Below are 15,742 nucleotides of genomic sequence, written 5' to 3'. Positions count from 1 at the left end.
CCGCCAGGCCCTCCCCTGCCGGCCGGGCCTGACCCAGCCCCGCGCACGCAGCACCCGAGGCCCCGCCGCCCGCACGGCCGGGCAGACCCCCGCGGAGCCAGGCAGGAGATGGCCCGGAGCGGGGCAGCGCCCACAACGACGGAGGTTTCCAGTGACCTTCAGCACCGGGACAACGGCCATGCAGGAGTTTCATGCTGGTTTCAGGAAAACATGGCTCCATCCCACAACAGCCGTGGGAGGCTCGCGGCGCTGCAGGCTGGGTCAGCGCGAGTCAGGCAAGGCTGCGGAGCAGGCGGGGACCCGCTCTGCCCTTCACCGATTCCCCTTCCCATTGGGGACGGCCTTGGGCTGTCTCTGGTGCCGAGACGCAGGCAGAAGAGCAGGTGCAAGACAGCAAACTTCTGTGTAACTTCCTTAGGAGACTTTGGTTGTTCACCAAGCCCATAAGGTTGTGGGTAATAGCCAAGGGCCGTCTCCGAACCCCAATAGACCTGCTCTCTGACAGCGAGTGCATGGATCATCCAAGAAGAAACCCCCCTCCTCGCTCACACCACAACTTCCATGAAGCAAACCAGGCAGGCAGCACCTCCTGGGCGGCAGCCCCGTTCCCCCACGCCCAGCTCTGCAGGGACACGGGCCGTGCGTCTCCAGCAGGTACAGACACTTCTCCCAGCACATCGTCAAAGGATCAGCTTGTTACACGGGTAAGATCTGTGCCCGGCTGCAGGGCTCTACTTACTCTCACCTTAGGGAAGTCATCCATGAGAGCCCCTACCCATCCTTCTCTGTTTAAAAGGTCTCATCTACTCCAGCCCCCTCTCAAGGCACGAGCATATCTGACTAACCCATCCCAGCCCAGTGTTTGTCTATCCTGCTCTTAAAAGCTTCCAAGAATGGAAACACCACAATTTCTCTAGGTAGCCGGTACTGGTGTTTGACCAGTCCCATCCATAGATCATGTCATAGAGTGCTGCAAAATGATGTTGGATGCCCAGTTTCAGCCAAATGTTGGCTGTTTGTAACATCCAACCTCTGGTCCTGAGCTCCTCCATAGAAATCCTCTTTGCAGGGACTCAAATCAGGAATCAGTACAGCCAGTGCCGCCCAGCGCAGGGCAATGCCAAGCCCAGCAGCACCGCTGTTCCCATGGCACATGGATCTCCCCCACCCCACAACCGCTCGCCCTGACAAGCTGCTTGCCGTGAGCTGTTAGTTTCCAGCCAGAGCCCTCCCTAGGGCAGGGCTGGACCACGTAGCCGCAGCCCCATGTGCATCACGTGCCAAGCTTTTGTCAGGGCCCTTCTTGTTTGCTCCTCTGAGGAAAAGAGTCTCAGGCTCCAGTCTCCCCTTCCACATCCCCTCAGCACAGCCTTTTCTGAGAGGTTCAGATGCCGGTGTCACACTGGCACACACGGCCATTCAGTGCAGCGCCAGGGAGTGCTCCTGTGCTGGGAGAGCTGGGACTGAGACCCCAAGATGCGCATGTCACGTCCAGGGAGCCCAGCCTCTGTTAGCCAGGCTGAGAGCCGCTATCAGTCCCTGCTGAGCTGGGCTGGTTGGACATCAGCTTGTGGCCCCGAGGTGTCAGGCTGGGCACTAGCACACCCCTGGGGCAGGCAGAGCCCCTCCATGGGGCTGTGGAGTATATGCACCTGGAGATACAATTCCCATGTCAGGACATTGCAGAAATACAGCGACAGCCTCCTCCTCCCCCACAAACACTGCTCACACCCGCAGTGCCAGGGAGCCCAGGGCAAGACTGCTGCGGCTGAGGAGATGAGAAAGCGTTTGCAGTCTCCCATGCGAGAGGCTGGTGCGTGATGGGCTGTGTATTTGCTACAGTGCCTCAGACACAGAGTACTGTTCCCCGTGCTCATTCACCGCCTGTCTGGACCAGTGCAAATGTGCTGGGAAAACAGAACAGCATATTGGAGATTTTGGCCTAGATACCAACCGCAAGCTCTTCCGTTCCCTCCTTTTGGCTGTCTTTGGTCTTCAGTGGGGCTGGATGGACACTGAAACCCTGCTCCTCACATGTCACAGAAGAGCAGTGACTGTGAACAAGAGTTAGGGGTCAGGGAGGGCAAACAATGAACCATGAACTCCCAGGGCAACGTTGTGACGAAACATCCCGGAGACATCCGAAGACATAAAAGCAACAGAGTTGGGCAGGGAAGTGGTATTTTGTGTAGCGTTGGTGACAGCAATATTGGGAGCCATAACTGGGTCCAGGGGTCGCACGTGGGAAAAGGTAAGAAATTAGAAGTGGCGCCTATAGGAATCACAGCTGAGATTCGAAGCTTGGAGAGACACCTCACAGCAGGGTGTCAACAATATGGCCCATGAGCTGGATCCAGTGCCCAGAGCCAAGCCCTTTTGTCTGTATTGTATTTGACACAGGAATATGAGATGAACACCAAGTTTTATAACAAAAATAAAATTAAGCTTAACTTTATTATCCTACATCTACTCTTACTTTCTATGACATCTATGTTCTCTATTACACACTAAATCTATGTTCGACATTATATATTGTTTGTGCCTTTGATTTCTTCTCTCCCGGAATGGTCCACGATGGCATTGAAAGCAGGCTACTAACACAACAGACACCGGGATGGTCTGACTATGTCCCAATGCCTCAGAGGAAGGCAAAAAAACCCCAGAAGTTGGTCCCATAAATGAAGGGGGAAAAATATTCCTTCCTGGCTCCAAACGGCGACCGGCCAAAGCCCTGAGGCAGGGGTCACAAAATGCCATCCACACAACAAGAGCATCCTCCACTTGGCAACCTGGGCACCACAAACTCATGGTGCCTGGTCTTTCGCCAGCCCTTTGCAGGGCCAAGCTGGAAGAAGATGTTCAGTTCTTCACCCATGAGAGTTTCTCAGGCTGCTTCTCTGTGCAGAGGCTGAAGTGGCTGTGGAGGATGGCTCAGACTGGATGGATCTGCTCAGTCAGTGACTTGTGTGGTGGCTTTGGGGTTGTTGCAGCTTTTATCTGTAGCCGGTGGGCTCCCAGTGAGGTTGGGGAGTTTGTGCTCACTCACAGCGCTGCCGTCAGGGCTGAGGTGGTTTGCAGGTGTTGCTACACAGTATAGGAAAAGAGAGCAAAAGATTAGATCCATGCATTGTGATGTGATACAAGGCTGTGATGTGAGGAAGTGGGGACTGAGAGCTTTCCCAGGACATGAAGGCCTGAATATATGAATGAGGGAGAACAAAATAGACTGCGCTTAGCCTCCTGCATGGAAGACACTGAACATCTTTAGGCATCACTGCCCAGCCACGTTCAAGATGAGGTAGATGCTCTCAATGGACAACCCCAACCCCAAAAGGCCATGGCTGAGAGAGCTACAAGCAAGGGAAAGCAGGTCTCGGGCTGTGTGAGCCATGTGGTGGGCCAGTAGGGGGAGCTCCTGCATTGAGCCACCCACCTCACTACGCCCGTCCACCTTCTGGACTCCATGTGTCCCTCAGGGGGCACCTAAGCCCTGGCAGACCCCCTTTCGAGCCCCACCGCAGAGTCCAGGCGTAACGTGTGCTGCCACCACCCCGAGAAGGGACTGTCTGGGTCCTGTGTCCTCGGGGAAACACAGGTCTAATAGTCCTATGGGTACTCGACCCAATACAAGAACTTGGGGCACTTCCCCAAGTCAGGGGCCAAAAAGGATAGTCTCCCTTAGTCCGCAGGCCCAAGGGGCCTCCTGAGCATTATTAAACCCACCCCTCAATAAGTCTCCCACACTAGGTACAAAGGTGAACTGTATTAGTTACAGAGGGTAGGGTTAGAATAGGGTACAGGGTAGAGCAACATCAGAGAAATCCCATAGAGCAAACTCCTGTGGCTGGGTTAGCTTTTGATCTCGCATCTGAGTTACTGTAAACTATATATCTAGTTGGATCTCAGTTAGTTTACTCACAAGTGTCATCCAGAGGCTGTTGGAGATTCCCTCTGGAGGTAACGCAGTTCCTTGATCATGAGTTTTGAGAGATAGAGCAAGTTTCCGATGGTACTGCTCTTCTTTGTTCCTGAGTATCCCTCATGGCTGCTGCCCCTCTCTTCCTGGGCAGTCTTTAACTTATATAGCCCTTGTGACCTCATTTACCTGGTCCGATGGAGGCCAGCACCTGTTGGCTGTCAGCCAACCAATTTGAAATACATCACTAGTTGCTGGGCAGACTCTAGCCCACCAGGAAGGAAGCCCCTCACCCAGGTGTGTGATGCCAGACACATCTCCCAGTGCATCGTCAAACCAGCAGCTTGTTACACAGGTCAGATCTGCGCCCGGCTGCAGGGGTTTACTTACTCTCACCTTAGGGAAGTCATCCATGAGAGCCCCTTCCCATTTTTCTGTTTAAAATATCTCCCCCTGAGACTGGGAGAGGGGAGTGGGCTCAGTACTGGTCACAAGCCAGTGCCTTAGGATCATAGGACAGCAGGACTGGAAAGGACTTCACAAGCTCATCTAGTGCAGCCCGCTCTCAAGGCAGGATCACCCCTGACTAAACTAGCTCAGCCAAGTGTCTGTCTAACCTGCTCTTAGAAGTTTCCAAAGATGGAGATTGCAAAATTTCTCTTGGTAGCCAGTTCCAGTGTTTGACGACCCCCATAGAGCTTCTCGTAGAGTGTTGCAAAATGATGTTGGATGCCCAGATTTGGCCAAATGTTGGCTGTTTGTAACATCCAATCTCGGGCTCATCTCCTCCATAGAATCCTCTTTGCGGGGACTGAAATCAAGAACCAGTGCAACCACTGCCACCCAGAGCAGGACGAGGCCAAGCCCAGCAGCACCGCTGGCCCCATGGCACTAGGAGTGGCAGGCCAAGCACTTCTGCAGCTGCTGGTTGGAGTTTCCCTGCAGGATCTCCCCCACCCCACAACCCCTCGCCCTGACAAGCTGCTTGCCGTGGGCTGTTGGCTTCCAGCCAGGGCCCTCCCTAGGGCAGGGCTGGGTCATGTAGCCACAGCCCCACGTGCATCACATGCCAAACTTTTGTGAGGGCCCTTCTTGTTTGCTCCTCTGAGGAAAAGAGTCTTAGGCTCCAGTCTCCCCTTCCACATCCCCTCAGCACAGCCTTTTCTGAGAGGTTCAGATGCCAGTGTCACACTGGCACACACGGCCATTCAGTGCAGCGCCAGGGAGTGCCCCTGTGCTGGGAGAGCCGGGATTGAGACCCCAAGATGCGCATGTCACGTCCAGCAAGTCCAGCCTCTGTTAGCCGGGCTGAGAGCCGCCGTCAGTCCCTGCTGAGCTGGGCTGGGTTGGACATCACTTGTGGCCCCGAGGTGTCAGGCTGGGCACTAGCACATCCCTGGGGCAAGCAGAGCCCCTCCACAGGGCTGGGGTGAATGTGGACCCAGGGATATAATTCCCATGTCAGGACATTGCAGAACCTCAGCGACGTCCTCCTCTTCCCCCACGAACACTGCTCACACCCGCAGTGCCGGGGAGCCCAGGGCAAGGCTGCTGCACCTGAGGAGATGAGGAAGCGTTTGCAGTCTCAGGTGCGGGAGGCTGGTGCATGGTGTGCCATGGATTTGCTGAAGTGCCTCAGGCACAGAGGACTGTTCCCCGTGCTCATTCACCATCTGTCTGGACCAGTGCAAATGTGCTGGGAAAACATAGCAGCATACCGGAGATTTTGCACTGGCCTGGATACCAACCGCAAGCTCTTCCGTTCTCTTCTTTTGGGGGTCCTGGGTCTTGAACAGGGCTGGGTGGGCATTGAACCCCTGCTCCTCACATGTCACATGAGAGCAGTGACTGAACAAGTGTGTGAGGTCAGGGGGGCAAACAACAAGCCAGGAGCTCCCAGTGCGACGCTGTGAGGAAACGTCCCGGGGATGTCAGACAATGTAAAAGCAGCAGTGTTGGGCAGGGATGCTGTCTTTTGTACAGTGCCGGTGTGAGTAGTACTGGGAGCCGTAACTAAGTCTGGGGGTCGTATGTGGGACAAGGGGGAAGAGGAGAGAGGCGTCAAGAAGAACCTAAGCAGCGAGTCAAAGCTTGGTGAGAACAACTCACAGCAGGGTGTTGACAATACGGCCCGTGAGCTGGATCCAGCCCCCAGAGCCATGTCCTCTGGTCTGCAGGGCTCCTGGAGGGGCCAGGAATTTGGGGTGGGACAAGCGGGTGAGGAAACACCACTGAATTGCATGCTGAGGAGCTGCCATCGACGTGTGCTGCAGCGCTGGGGAGTGACTGACGGTTGCGTGAATCCCTGAGGCTCCCTGAGCTGACACCGATCTGCACCGACCACGGGTGCCACTGCTCCCACAACTGCAGGCGGGGGTCTGGATCCAGACTGTGCAGATCCCTGCAAACCAGACCTAGCCCTGAGTGCCAGGGAGAGGCTAAGTGGGTTTATTCCCAAGGGCCCTGTTTATTCCAATGGAAAAGACTGGGAAGATCCCTGTGCTGCAGCATGGATACAGAGCTGGGTCTTCCCATCCCACACCAAACAAACACAACACAACACAAAACCCCCCAGCCCCTGGACCTCAAGACGGAGAGATCTTGAATCAGGTGACATCCAAATATTAGTCTGGAAGAGCCCTGTGGATGGAGGGTACGGGGGTTGGGAGGGGTTTGTCTCCTGCTATTCAGATAAGTCTATTATAAGTGCCTCCTCATATACAGTGTGCTTGCACCAGAAAAATATACTGGGTACCAAAAGGCCCTGCCAATTGCAATGAAAAGACTCTGGAGAAACCTGCGTACTAGCAGCAATTCACAGCTGGGCCCTTCCCATCCCACTGAGTGCCCTGAGCACCACAGTGTCTTTGCTTTTGCAACATGCTCCCCATCTCTCTTCTATTTCTCCCTCTGCTCTTGACAGAAAGAACAACCTGGATCGTGGTTGTTGGTTGTGGCAGTGGGTGTTTGTGTTCAGAAGCTTGCAAAAACATTTTTTCCAACTATATTTCCTAAAAGATAGCAAATCTACCCAAAGCACCTTGGCAACCTGGAGCAGAAAAAGCTTTTCTCGCTGCAACTTTCTTGAAACACCTCCCTGACCACCCGAAGTTGACTCGCTGAGGAGCAAAGGTGTTTCCCCATTGAACAATATAAACAGCTTCTCAGACAGCTCGACCTAAAAATGCTAAATGCATGGTTTTGTGTGTGTATTATAGACCCAGTTTTCTACAGAAATGGATTATCTTGTCTTCCTTCTTTCCTTGCATGTCATGAGCTCGTGTTTGACACAGGTATATGAGATGCACACCAACAGTTATAAGAAAAGGAAGCTAAAGCTTAACTTTATTATCCTACATCTACTCTTAACTTCTATGAGATTTTCAACACTACATATTACACTAAATCTATCTTCAGCCGTACACATCGTTGTGCCTTTGCTTTCTTCTCTCCCTGAATGGCCCATGATGGCATTGAAGGCAGGCTACTAACAGAACAGACGCCGGGATGGTCTGACCATGTCCCAATGCCTCAGAGGAAGGCGAAAAACCCCCAGAAGTTGGTTCCATAAATGAAGGGGGAAAAAATTCCTTCCTGGCCCCAAACGGCGACCGGCCAAAGCCCTGAGGCAGGGGTCACAAAATGCCATCCACACAACAAGAGCATCCTCCACTTGGCAACCTGGGCTGGAAGAAGATGTTCAAGTTCTTCACCATGAGGGTTTCTCAGGCTGCTTCTCTTTGCAGAGGCTGACTTGTCTGTGGAGGACGGCTCGGACTGGATGATGACTTGTCAGTCAGTGGCTTGTGTGGTGGCTTTGGCGCTGTTGCAGCTTTTCTTTGTAGCTGCCGGGCTCCCGGTGAGGTTGGGGAGGTCGTCTTCTCTCAGGGAGGTGCTGCCTGGGTCAAGGTGGTCTGCAGGTGTTGCTACGCAGTGTAAGAAAAAGCAGCACAAGATTAGATCCATGCACTGGGACCGTGATACAAGGCTGTAATGTGAGGAAGTGGGGACTGAGAGCTTTCCCAGGACACAAAGGCCTGAACATGTGAATGAGGGAAAACACAATAGACAGTGCTTAGCCTCCTGCATGGAAGAAGTTGAACGTCTTTAGGCATCACTACCCAGCCACATTCAAGATGAGGTAGATGCTCTGAATGGACAGCCGCAGCACCAAAAAGCCATGGCTGAGAGAGCTACAAGCAAGGGAAAGCAGGTCTCCGACTGTGGGAGCCAGAGCAGCATTTAACAGGAGTCAGAGGGTCCCCCCTGTCCTGGGATTGCTCAGCCACTTGGGAGAGGTCCCGGGGCTTCTTCATGAAAGATGGCAACACCCTGCAGGCCCACCCATGCCGCCCGGGGCAGAGGGGAGGTTTCCCCAAGGGCAGCAGGGCATGAGGAAAGGCTCCTGCCAGTGAGAGGAAGAGAAAGGAAAGACCTGCGGAGGATGGATGCTAGGACAGGACTCTCTAGGGCAGAGGGGAGAATTGCCCACACACGGCAGGGAGCAGGTTTGTGTTAGTGCCAAGAGCCTCCCCATCCCTTCCCACTGATCCCTGCTCCCCAGGGGCAGAGGGGACAGGACAGTACCTGCAGGAGCAAGTGTGGGCGGCTGGAGAGAGGCGAGGGCGCTGGAGGAGGTGACCAGCAGGCTGTGCCCTTGCAGATCTTTAGGCAGCTCCTTCAAGCCGGTGATGATAAACAGCTTGTTCACGACCCTGATGGGGATTTCTTTCTCCTGCAGTGGCACAATAGCTAGTCAGAGCCTCTGCTGCCCCCAGGAAGGACAGGGGATGTGGGGAGGGGTCATGTGGCAGGGACTGGACTGAAACCAAGGGGTTTTGGTAACAGGCCAGGGAAATGGGGACAGGTTCCCAGAGGGACCTTTTTCTGAGAGTCGTGGTGAAGATGGGCGTGGTGGCCTGGGGCAATGGGGCAGATTGGCAGTGTCAAGTGGCTGAATTCTCCATTCTCCCTAAAGCAGGTGCAGACTTGGGGGCAACAGGAGAAATGTAGCCATGTGGGGCTCTGGGGAGATCCTAAGGACTCCTGACCGGAGGCTGGGAAGGGGAAGTTTGTCCAGAGGGGACACACACTGTATCTTTAGGCCTGGCCAGAGATCTTGACCCTGAGGGGCATGACTTGTAAGAGACAGGCTGGTACCATCCTGCCCAAGCAGATTAATTCATTCCTTTCTCCAAGACACTTGGCAGGCTACCCATTCTGCTAAATGCCAGTTTGCCCAGAAGGCAAGGGAGATTTGCACCTTCCAGAGAAGGGAAGGTCATTAATTGAGTTAGTCTGTGAGGTGCAAATGGACCCCGCCATGACCTAGGGCTCAGACTGCAGTGTGCAGCGACCTCTCTCTGCTCCATGTTGTCCCCAGGCAACAAGTGGGGATGGAATGACAGTGACTTTATGTGGTAGAGGTGAGGGTCCCTCAGCTCACTCTCCTCCCTCCCCGCGCTTCCCAACGTGGCTGCTGACCTTGTGTCCCATCAAGCAGCTGGCTTCCCCCAGGATTGCATACAGGAAGACAAGCCCAGCTTGGCTGATGTGCATCTGTCTGCTGTGAACTGCATGAAGGGCCCTCTGCAGGAAAGATTTTCTTTGCTCCTCCAGCAAGATCTTTCTCAGCCCCTGGAACAAAAAGATGCAAGGCTTGGCACATCCCACCGAAACCCTACATCTCTGGGGCCTGGCACCATGGCACCCTGGACACTTGCAAGGCTGTAACCCACCGCAGGAAGACCCCTGCAATCTGGAGACAAGCATCAGGCCTTCCTCTGCACCCCTTCATCACACCATCCTCACCTCTCCCACTCTCGCCAGGTCCCTGTACTTCTGGACCTGGCTCTGCTCCATCTGGTGCTTGCACCGCAGCTCCTCTGCCCCTCGCATGTCTTGTCCTAGGAGAAGTGGAGACATGTGGCTCTGAGCTGCCATCCTAGCTTTGGTGCTCAGCATCCACTCAGTGGGGCTCTGGCTGCCCTTTTGGCAGCATGAAGAGCAGGGCCCCAGCAGGGAGGGCATCGTTCAGCAGGAGCCAACTGGGACCAGGCATCCTGGGACCAGTCTGGGCTGGGGGCCTTGGGATAGGCTCCCTGGTTCCCCCATGGGACACCCAGGACAGGTGCATTAGCACAGGCTGCAGGGCCACAGCTGGCGCTGAGGTGGAAAGGACAAGTTCATTAATGCAGACACCCAGAGTATTTCCCAGGCTGGGAATGGACAGAGGGGGACACAGCGTCTGGCCCCGCACCTGGGACCAGGCTTTTGGAGGGAAACCATTGGCATCAGAGCCTTGTACTCCAGCTGGGTCTCCTTACCCCTCTGATGAAGGAGGATTTGAGTGAGCAAATACATGCCCGCCCTGGCCTTGCAGCTGGTGATCTCCTCCGGGTCATTGATCATCAGACCCAGGCAGGCTGCCATGTCTCCAACCTCCGGTATGTCAGGGGAGCCCTAAGCAGGGGGAGAGGAGCGGGGAATCCATGCATGTCCCACCTTCCTTCCCCACTACATTCCCCAGGCCCGGCTGTCTCTCTCCACCTCCCTCCCTTACCCAGCAGGAGGGTACGGAGGCAGAGACCACAGTGCCAGAGCATGACACCCCTCTCTTTGCATGGGAACCTGGAGCCCAGGGACTTGCTCACGGCCCCAGGATGATTCCCCATGCCTCATACTCCAGGGCTAGAAAGGCCCCATGTCCAGGGCTGACCATGCCCAGAGCAGGCCATGGAAAAGAGACCCGTAAAGAGTCAGGGGGCACCACTGAGGCAGAAGCAGAGGCCTTGGAGTGAAGCTTCTTCTCCAGCTCTGACCCCACTCTCCCAATGGCAGGGCACCAGGACACTGGGGTCGGGGGTCACTGACCTCAAACTGTGGGAGGAGCTGCACAGCAAAGGCAAGGACACCAGTAAACATCTTCATGCCCAGTGCACGGTGCTGGGCATCCGATGGCTCAATCCATGATGTAAAGTGCTGTGGGAGGAAGATGTTATGATCAATGGGCACGTGCCCTGCCTAACCCAGCAGCCTTGGCATCCTCCTCCTCAGGGCCCAGGCTTCGAGCTCAGACTTCTCCATTGTCCTTACACTTTGAGAGAGGCTTGCTGCAGTGCACAGGGCAGGAGCTGTCCCGGCCCGAGCCCAGCCCCTCTGCATAGTGCTCACCTCCCAGATGGAGTAGAGCTTGCCCAGGCTGGGGGCGCTGGACAAGACGCAGCACAGCAGGCCCTCCAGGTACTCCTCGTACAGCCGCTGCATGACCTGGAAGGGGAGGCAGACCTGAGGGTCAGTGCCACGGAGCCTGGGGCCTCTCCTGCCAGGGGGTGGCTTGTGGGACATGGCAGTGGCAGGGGGACCTACCTGGTTGCGATGGGTCTCACGCCCTATGGCCAGGAAGCTCTTGTCCACGGCAGCCTGCAGGAGGCGCGACTCCAGAGCTGGCTCCAGGCTGAGCTTCGGGTCGCTGTGACAAGAGAGGAGCCTGCGTCAGATTGAGCTATGCGGGGCACCGGTGGCACTGGGGTGGGCAGGAAACAGCCTGGAAAGCTTGGCCTGAGCAGTGGGGATCCCCCTGGCCCATGGCAGAACGAGGACAGTTGGGCACAGGTCCCCATACCTGAGGCAGCGGATGGCGTCTATGCTGTACGCCAGGATGTGTTTTCTGTCGGCCTCCACTGAGATGTTCTCCATCAGGTCCTGTGAGCCCCAAAGGGGACAGGGAGGTAAGGATCAGCCACATCCCCCACGGGAGACCACCCAGTGCTGCAGGCGCAGGCAGCAGGATCCCAACCAGCCCCCTCCCACCCACCCAGCTGGGCTGGCCCTCTGCCTCCCACGGCCTTGCAACCATGGCACTCAAACCTCTCCTGATCCCACCCTCACCTGCCCTCCAGATGCAGGATTGCCCAGCAACCAGGCCCAGGCACGCCTGCCCTTCTCCCTCTCATCCTGCTCCACCTCTCCCATCCTTCCTGGTCTCATGAGACCCTATTTCCTCTCCTTCCCTCTCCCCACACTGTCCCGTGCTGCTCACCACGATCCTCTCCAGCACGGCTGCTTTTAGGCCCTCCAGCTCCACAGCCACCTCTCTACTTTGGTCCGCAGCGATGGTCAGGCTGATGATGGCCAGCAGGAAGCGCTGCCTGTCCTTCCCGTCCAGCATCTACCAGGAGCGAGACCAGGGCTAAAGCAGGCTCTTAGCCAGGGGCCTCCTGCTCCTCCGCAAACCCCCTGTGGGACTCAGGCCTCCTCTGCCCCCACAGTGCTGAGATGCATCTCCTCGGGGCAGGCGTTGTAAAGAGCAGGGCAGTGTCCGTGGAGGGAGGGACCCAGCTGGGGCTTCACAAACACCCACCTCGAGCAGCGCCCCTGGGCTCAGTGTGTCCCCTTGCGGGCTCTGGGTCCCAGGGGGTGGCCTCCTGCCATGGGCCGCATGGGGGAATGGAGGACTGGCTGGGTGCCGGCTCCGCTGGGGCAGTTTCATACCTCCCCTGGGTCCTGCAGGTGTTTCTTCACAAGGAGGAGGGCAGCTTCTTCCGGGGACCTTCCATCTTCCTCGTCCTCCTCCTCCTCCTCCTCTTCGTCCTCCTCTTCCTCCAGCTCCTCGCCAGCTGGGCTGGGAATCACTGCACAGGGAGGAAAGGGGAGAAGGTCACTCGTGTGCCCCCGAGGGGAAGGGAAGTGGGTGTCGGGGGAATACATGGTGTTGTACTCCCCTCACCAGCACTAGGGTCCCCCGTCTGCCCCAGGACGTGCCAGGGAGGTGCGCGGCTCAGCCCCCTCACCTTGGCCAGGATCCCCCTGCCCGGCCCCATGGAGGGTTCAACTGGCCTCGCTTAGTGAAAGGTGCTGAGACCTCCGGCCCCAGCAGCTCCCCTCACCTGTGCGGGTGGCACCGGGGGCCGGACTGGTCCCAGACTCCAGAGAGCTACTGGAGTCCTCCGAGGAGGAGCTGCTGGTCGACGTGGTGGTGCTGGACTCCTCCGAGCTATCGGTGTCCTCCGAGGAGGAGCCACTGCTTGTGCTGGTGCTTTTGGCCTCTGGGGAGTTTTCAGGGTCCTCCAAGGAGGAGGAGGAGCTGGTGCTGGGGCTGGTGCTCCCGGACTCCTGGGACGTGTGCCAGTCATCCCAGGAGGAGCTGCGGCTCAGGCAGGGGCTGCTGTGGGCCTGGCTCAGCTCCTGCCCCAGGGCGGCTGGGCCCTCATCCCCGGCTCGGCACGGGGCTGCCTCCTGCTGCGGGGCTGCAGGAACGGGCTCCAGGCTGCCCGATGACCCAGGAGGGGAGCTGCATGGTTCCTCGGGAGCCTGGCACTGAGATGGTGCTGGCTCCCGCCTGCCCAGGCGCACCCAGGGCCACCTCCATCTGGACTTGGAGGTGCCTGTTTTCTTTCCCTCCTTTCCCCTGCCGCTGGGAGCTGCCGGTTTTCTTTGGCAGCAGATGGGGCACAGCCACCTCCTTGCCCTGATGGGCCCCTCCTCATCACGGCAGATGGGGCCCCGATCCTCCTGTCCAGGCTCCCTGCTGCTCTCTTCTCCCATGGAGAGCACCTTGGCCGACCTCCTCCTCAGCACTCGCCGCAGCCTGTCCATCCTGGCACCGAACAGGGGCAATTATCAACTGGGGTTCAAAGCATCCTCTTCACACTCTTCCCCCCCCTCCTGGTTAGAGCCATGCCCACAGCCTCCCTGGCACTAGGGTTGGCAGGTGGGGAGAGCCCTGGGCTCAGGGTGCAAGACCTGCAGCTGGTTTGGACACACAGCTCCCTGCTCCTCCCCTCAGCACATGTTTGGCCATGGGCTGAGGCCCCTGGGAGTCGGGAATGCCAAGGAGAGGAGGACAGGGGCCCTTCCCTGGGACCTGCAGGAGCCCAGCAGCGCCACGGCTTGGGGCTCCCTGCACGCTCAGTCTGGGCAGCACTGGCTGGGCTGGGAGGGGTGGGGAGCTTCAGCACCTGGGGATGTCTCTAACCCCACTGGAAGTGGTATGAGGGAGCACCAGGGGCTGCGGGCCCACATTGCAGGGGTGGATTTTCTGCCCATTTCTACATTTCCTGCACAGAGGTGGGAAGCCCCTGCGGCGCTGCAGGCCCCTCACCTGCCCTGGGGGATGGAGCGCTGCTGGGCGGGTGCTCACAGGCCCTGGTGACGCCGCACTCCTCCCTCCGGCTCTGAACTTAGGTCTCCTGCCTCTCCTCCGATGGATGTCCCTCGCCGCCTCAAGCTCCAGTCGCTGCCGTCAATGGGGGGACGCCTACCCCTGAAAGGGACTATACCATCCTGTTGGAAGCCATCCTCGGGCACAGCCTCTTCCCCCAAAACAAAACTACACCTCTCCTCCCTCCTGCTCCTTCCCCTCTCTGCTTGCCAATGCCAGGATCCCTCTTCTTCCCTTATCTTCTCTTCCTGGCCCTTTCCTGCCATCCAACAGAAACTCCTGCCACCCTGTGCTGGCCTTTTTCCACATCACAGGCGCTACTGGCTTGTGCCTGCAGCTTTACTCCATGCGTGTTGGTACCCAGGAAAGACCATGTGTCCTGCTCTGTGCCATCAAGACAGCTGGCTCTAAATGGATTGTAACCGGGGTCCAGTCCACACTGGCTGTGCACCGTGCTCCAGCCATCCTGGCGGGGAGGGGAGCCCTGTCCCGGGTAGCTTTGGGAAGAGGTGCGACACCGGTGTGAGAAATGATGTTCTGAATTGGAGATAAAACATGCAGCGTTAAAGGAGAAACATTTCTCATCACGGCCTCGGCAGGGGGTGGCACCGAGAGCATGCCCAGCTCCTGCACCCTACACACACAACTGCAGGGAGTGTTACTCAGCCCCTCATGCCAAGGGCAGGGTCCTGTCGGCTCCGTCTTGATGCTTCATGTTTTCTCTGGACACGGGCCACAGGCCTGAAAGCACAAGAGCCCCTCGCTCCCCTCCCAGCTCGACCCCTGCCGGTGCCTCCAGCAGTGTTGCCCAAGGACCGATCCTGACCTGCTCACTCTGGGCTGAGAGATCGCAGAGCGAAATCTTCCCCGAAACTGGTTCTGCTGTCGCTCTCCAAACGGCGCCTGATGATTACTAACAGAAACAAGACGGGACATTTAAATCACATGAACAGGAAGAAATTCTTACTAATCCTCCTGGACTGTGATTTCAAAGATGAAATGAATTGATCTGGGTTTGTGCTTCAGTTCTGCCCTTCTTCAAAAAGGAAGAGAAACCCCATCTCCAGGTGTCTGCGGTGGGGCAGCTGGGCCGGGCTCGGCTCCATTTCCTCCCTCCGGGCTTTACACAGGCACAAACCACCCCCGAGGGAAAGGCACAGACCTGGTGCCCGCTCTTGGCTGAACACAACCTGCAGGATCGGGTCCCACTGCCCTTCCCGGTCCCATCGCTGGTGGGGCTGGTGCAAATCCCACCCCATCAGGCCACGTCCCCCTGGGACACCTCGTCCAGGAGCAGGAGGGCGCCGGCCCCGCAGCTCTTTCACGTCTGACTCTGATACCCCTGGGGCAAGAGGCCTCCTCTCGACACCCGCGTTGCCTCAGGCGGGGGCACAAGAGGGGCAGCGCTCTTCGCAGGCGGCTTACCCGTCTGTGCAGACCCCGAGCGCCCGGCAGCACCGCTCCAGCCTCCGCCGGCAACTGCCCGGAATCCCGCGGCGCCGCGATGATACGAACGCTGCCGCGGCAACGCCCGGGGACCAGCTCCATCGCCCCCCCGCACCCAGCGCCGCAGCCCCCCGCGGCACCACCATGTCCCCTGGGGCCACTGTCCATGCACCTGGGGATGGGTGTCGCTCAGGACAGACCAGGTGCTCCCCCAAATT

At 57.5% G+C, this 15,742-nt stretch overlaps 1 protein-coding gene across 1 annotated transcript; it reads right to left on the bottom strand.

Moving 5' to 3' along the window:
- Positions 1-7,260: 7,260 nt before the first annotated feature.
- LOC132244033 (uncharacterized) lies at positions 7,261-15,098 on the bottom strand. Its single transcript, XM_059714953.1, has 13 exons — positions 14,019-15,098; positions 12,805-13,514; positions 12,410-12,549; positions 11,958-12,086; positions 11,541-11,620; positions 11,285-11,387; positions 11,090-11,185; positions 10,790-10,897; positions 10,243-10,378; positions 9,728-9,822; positions 9,401-9,553; positions 8,504-8,651; positions 7,261-7,842 (listed from the first exon to the last, which is right to left on the bottom strand). Exons 2-13 carry the CDS (start codon positions 13,511-13,513, stop codon positions 7,709-7,711), a joined length of 2,031 nt encoding a protein of 676 aa, XP_059570936.1. The 5' UTR covers position 13,514; positions 14,019-15,098; the 3' UTR covers positions 7,261-7,708.
- Between the last annotated feature and the right edge of the window lie 644 nt (positions 15,099-15,742).

This window comes from Alligator mississippiensis, chromosome 11 (assembly GCF_030867095.1).
Source record: "Alligator mississippiensis isolate rAllMis1 chromosome 11, rAllMis1, whole genome shotgun sequence".
In the NCBI taxonomy this organism is placed as follows: Eukaryota; Metazoa; Chordata; order Crocodylia; family Alligatoridae; genus Alligator; species Alligator mississippiensis.
Note: the sequence above shows the minus strand (reverse complement) of the source record. Positions and strands in the feature narration are given on the sequence as shown.

Excerpts from the sequence above, each read along its gene's own strand:
- LOC132244033 (XM_059714953.1), bottom strand. The coding sequence starts at position 13,513 with ATGGACAGGCTGCGGCGAGTGCTGAGGAGGAGGTCGGCCAAGGTGCTC. Across the intron at positions 11,621-11,957 it reads CCGTGCTGGAGAGGATCGTG|GACCTGATGGAGAACATCTC; the intron begins GTGAGCAGCACG and ends TGGGGCTCACAG. Across the intron at positions 10,379-10,789 it reads AGCTCCTCCCACAGTTTGAG|GGCTCCCCTGACATACCGGA; the intron begins GTCAGTGACCCC and ends CCCCCTGCTTAG.